Source organism: Pteropus alecto, unplaced genomic scaffold, assembly GCF_000325575.1.
Source record: "Pteropus alecto unplaced genomic scaffold, ASM32557v1 scaffold700, whole genome shotgun sequence".
NCBI classification, from domain to species: Eukaryota; Metazoa; Chordata; class Mammalia; order Chiroptera; family Pteropodidae; genus Pteropus; species Pteropus alecto.
The window spans coordinates 467,647-472,285 of NW_006429611.1; the positions used below are offsets into that span (position 1 = coordinate 467,647).

General features: G+C 63.4%; 1 protein-coding gene across 1 annotated transcript in view; it reads right to left on the reverse strand.

Annotated features, from left to right (window-relative positions):
* Positions 1-4,639, reverse strand: part of TMEM240 (transmembrane protein 240) — an 8,390-nt gene that overhangs the window by 2,141 nt on the left and 1,610 nt on the right. Inside the window, exons 2-3 of the mRNA XM_015589207.1 lie at positions 4,361-4,500; positions 16-224 (exon numbers count right to left, since the gene is read on the reverse strand). Of these exons, the coding sequence (XP_015444693.1) occupies positions 16-224; positions 4,361-4,500 (349 nt within the window). The remainder of the gene's footprint in view (positions 1-15; positions 225-4,360; positions 4,501-4,639) is intronic.

Sequence of the window (4,639 nt, forward strand, 5' to 3'; positions counted from 1 at the left end):
GCGTCCCGGCCTCACCGTAGCGCCGGCCGGCCCTCCAGGCGCGCACGGCGCAGTGCAGGACGCCGTCCATCCACACCAGGAACCAGCTGATGCAGAAGCCGAGCAGCAGCCCCAGCATGAGGTCGATCTCCTGCTTGGTGACGTTGTCTGTCACGAAGTAGTTCTCGGAGGCGTCCACCACCGACTGGTCCCCGTCGTACGGGATCACGTAGTGGATGTGGTGCCTGGGGGAGCAGGGTGGGCTGGCACCTCTCCCGCGGGGCGCGCGGGGATCCCTGCTGGGGTCTTCGAGGCAGCCCTGTGGGAGCTGGGGTCCGGAAGGGGCCAGCGGACTCTTCCAGGGCCCCAGTCCCCAGGTGGAGGCTGCCCGCGGGGCGGGCGCGTGCGAGGTCAGTGGTCAGAGTGAAGTCTGGGGACCGGCCAGGGGCGGGTCCGCCCACGCATCGCCCCTCCCTCCTCTGCCCCGCCTGGGGCTCAGCGGCGAACCTGTCGGGGTCACGGGAACAGTGCAGGTGGACGGCTCGTTCGGAAGTGAGGGCCCGGGGCTGGGTGTCCCATCTGGTGGCAGGCTCACAGCCCTCCTGCCGGAGGCGGGGCTGACATGGCTTCCGGGACTGCCCCTCTGGCTTCTCCCTCCCGCCAGACACTCACCATACCCTTTCCTCAGCTTCCCCTCCGGGAAAGCCAAGTGTTGTCAGCCCTGCCCTGGGCCTCTGGTCTTCCTTCTGCTCCTCCATCCCCAATGCCGTCCAGCGCCCCATCCACTCACCCCTCATGGGGGTGCCCCCCGGCCCATGCCTTGCATGGATCTGCATGTCTGCTGGCTGCTCTGCTGCTGCTCCCAGATGGACGGTGTTGCAGCTGTCCAGGATGCCCTGGACCGCAGCCCCTCCCCTGCATCCCAGCACCCAAGGCCCGTGGCATGCCTCTCAGTCTCTCCTCCCTGGACTGGCCAGATTCAGGCCACTGAACCCTCCAGGCCTTTGCTTGCCTTTGAGGGACACACTGAACCCTCCTCGCAGGGCTCCCTCAAGCCTTAGGCCTGCCCTCTGGACCTGGTGACCCCAGGTGGGGCAGCCCTGCCCAGAAGACGGCACTCAGGAAAATACTCTGGGCTCTCCCCTCCCCCTACCGACAAGAGAGCCTGGGAGCCCAAGGCACAGTGGTCCCTGTGCCCTGAGCCCCAGTCGTCCTCGCAGGCAGCAGCCCTTCCTCTTGAACTGCAGTGCAGGGGCCACCCCGGTGTCCCCTTGCCCAGGGCCATCTCTCCTGGTTTCCCCTCCCCTCCCTGAGCCCCTTTGCTGGCTTCTCCCTCTCCATCTCCACCCCCTCAAGTCCCTGCCGGCCCCCACATCACCCCCGCTCAGCTCTGCTCGAGCTCCAGCTGCCTGCCTGCCATCTCCACGTGGGATCTACAGACACCTCAAACTCACACCTAAAAATAGCTCCTCCCTCCCCAAACCTGCTTCTCCCCATCTTCTCTTCAGTAGATGTCACACCTCCGCCTGGTCTTCAGGGGAGATAGGTCCTTATCCCCACCCCACCTCCTGCCCCCTTGCCACTGGCCATGCTCCACTCCCCTGAGAGACCTTCCCCAAATGGAGACCCTATCAGTCCTCCCTGACCTCGGACACCTGCTGCACCTCCTCCCTCATGGATGCCCCTGCACTGGCAGGGGCCACACGACTTCCTCCTGGTGGGGTCAGGGGAGTCCAGGAGCCCCAGGCCAGCAAGGAGCCCTCTCCTCAGCTCTCCTGATCCTCCTGGGGATCCCTGGAGGCCATCTTGCTCAGCGCGCCCAGAAGGTGATCAGTCCAGTGGCTGGGGCCTGGGCTACCCATTGCTTAGCTGATCAACTTGTCAATAGCCATTGTGAATCATCAATAAGTGATGGGAAACTATCGCTCTCCACCTAGAGTGTGCAGTAGCTGCCGGCCCCCAGGGGAGGACACCCTTCGTGACCCATTAGCGGTCCCCATCACTGAGGGCTGGCCAGGCCTCACGGGGGCTGATGACACTGAGCACCACTATCCTCTCCTGCCCTCCCCAGCCTTCTGGGCCAAGGACTCCGCCGGGCCTTCCTCAAGGCAGCTGCTTCCTACCCCTGGACGCACAGCTGGTCAGGGCAGGACACTGAGGACTGAGTCGCCAAGGAAACTAGAAATGCCCCTGGTGCCCTGAAGTAGGATGAGGCCAGGGCCCCAGGCACCTGGGTGGCTCAGGATCTCCAGAGGTTGAGGGGGTCACAACCTGCGCCCCCATTGCTGGCCTGGCGTCTGCAGCTCCTCCCCTGCCCTTTACCCCCTCCTTCCAACGCAGGCCCTGGGGGTGGGGGCTCAGGTCCCCCATGTGCATACATAGTTCCATGACATGTACATGTGTCCTGCCTGGGCCACGCATGCTGCATGTGTCTACTTGAGGCTTGATGCATGTTGTGTATACGCACCAGCCGCATGCACAGGACATGGCGTGTATACTGTGGACAGGACTCTGAGCTGCACGAGTACGCATGTGCACGCTTGCCCAGGCACGAGAGTGGTGCGTATCACATAGAAGCACATGCACGTGGCTTTGCACACAGCCGTCCTCTCTGCTGGCACCGCCGCACATGCATAGGTCATGTGCACAGACACCACCTCCTAGCACGCACACATTGGAACATTAGTTTACATACATGTCCTCCATAAAGTTCTGCGTATAGGCATGTAGAAAGCATGCACACGTCTGCATGCTCACTGCTCGCAGTGTGGCCATGTGGGCACTCCATGTGTAAAAAACTACTCTGCAGACAAGTCGGCTATACCTGCATGGAGCACACCGGTCGCTGTGTGTCGTCTACACGCACTGTGCACACATATAGATGTTGCCGATACACGACACGCTGTACACTGAGTTCACATATCCTCCATGTTGTGATGTGTACAAAGCACACACAAGCGGACGCACACTCAGAAACACTCCCTATGGCAGGCATGGCCCTCCATGTCCCCTGCACCCACAGACACGCTAACCTGTGTGCACAGGCCCCGCCCAGCTTCTACGCCACACACACCTGTTTACATGAGTCCATGTGCTCTGGACTCCGCATGTGATGCACACAGACACACCGGTGCTAACACACCCTGTCTGTCCTCAGTAGGTGGTCACAGGCATCGCCAGCTGGTCGCGGCACAGCAGTGCCCGTGATGGCAACGTGTTAGTAATGCTGCCAGAGCTCGGAGCGGCCCCGTGCTGTGCACGCTGCTGGGCCCGGGAGGGTCTCCGGGCCGCCCCAGTCTACACCCATTCACAGTTGGGGCTACCCCAGGAGGCTGTGAGCTGACCGCAGGCAGGAACAGAGTCCCTGGGAAATACAGCCACTCAGCAAACTCTCTCCATGATTCTGGGCTGGCACAGTCCAGGGCTGTAGGCACGGCGTCCCCACCTGCCCGGAGGTCTGGTCTGCACCCACGGGCACAGAGCATACCAAGAGAGGCACGACGTGCCATCTCACCCCCGTGCCATGCCCTGGAGCAGGGGTACGGGGCAGGAGTGAAGAACACAAGTTCTGGGGGTTGTGCCGTGTCCCTTACTAGCGGTGTGACCTTGGGCAAGTCCCTATCTGCTCAAGCCTCTGTGTGCTTTCTCACTGAGCCCAGCGCCCTGCGGGGCTGAGGGTGTGCGTGCGAACATGCACATGCGCTGCGTGTGCGCACACGTATATGCACAGACAGTACACACACTCGCGTCTCATGAGATGTTTATTTCGTATGTGGACGTACAAACATGCATGGCCAGGAAGACTTCATCATTCCATGTGCACAGAATGGGGGTCGCACAGTGGGTGCAGGGGGCCTGGGCTCTCCCCCTGTCCCTGCGTGACCTTGAGCAAGCTCCACCCCCCCTGGCCTCAGTCCCTCCTCTGTACAGGGACAGGGGGCTGGGCACTGCCCACCCTGACTCGTCTGCACTTCCCTGCACTTGGCCCCCAGTAAAGTTCATGGACACAGCGCAGGACAGGGGCCGGTGCTGTGGGCACGGCCCTGCCCTCCCAGAACGCGGGGCTGGGCTGCTGCTCGCTCAGCCTCCAGGGCCTGGACCCAGCGGCCCAGCTGGTCTGCCCATCACCCTTTCTCTAAAGGCATTTGGGAGGGGGTCCTAACTGACTCAGGTGTGCTCCCCACCCCGGAAGCGGGAGGCCAACCCTGGGGTGCCCACAGGAGAAGGACAGTCCTTCCCCCACCGAGCCTCCGAGGGCCTCAGCAGCCCCTCTGGCCTAGCGCGGCCCTTCACTGGCCTGCCCGGGGCTCCGCGCACCCCAGTGGGCCCTGGCACCCACACATGTGTGATCACGCGTATGCCCTGCCAGGCTCAGACTCACCGGCCACAGTTGCAGTGGCAGACGCGGTCCTCGCCCCGCAGGTGCGGGAGGATGTAGTTGTGGAACCGGTCCAGCAGCGCGTTCATGTCCATCAAGCACGCGATGGCCTGGGAGAGCCCATGGCCGGTCAGAGCCAGGAGCTAGCCGGCGGGGCGCCCAGGTGGGGGCCGGCGCGCTGCGGGTGGGGGAGCGCAGCCGGGAGAAGGGAGTGCGGGCCAGGGGTAGGGGTGCTCTGGACAACCCGGGATGGGGGACCGCAAGCCGGGGATGGGGGTGCGC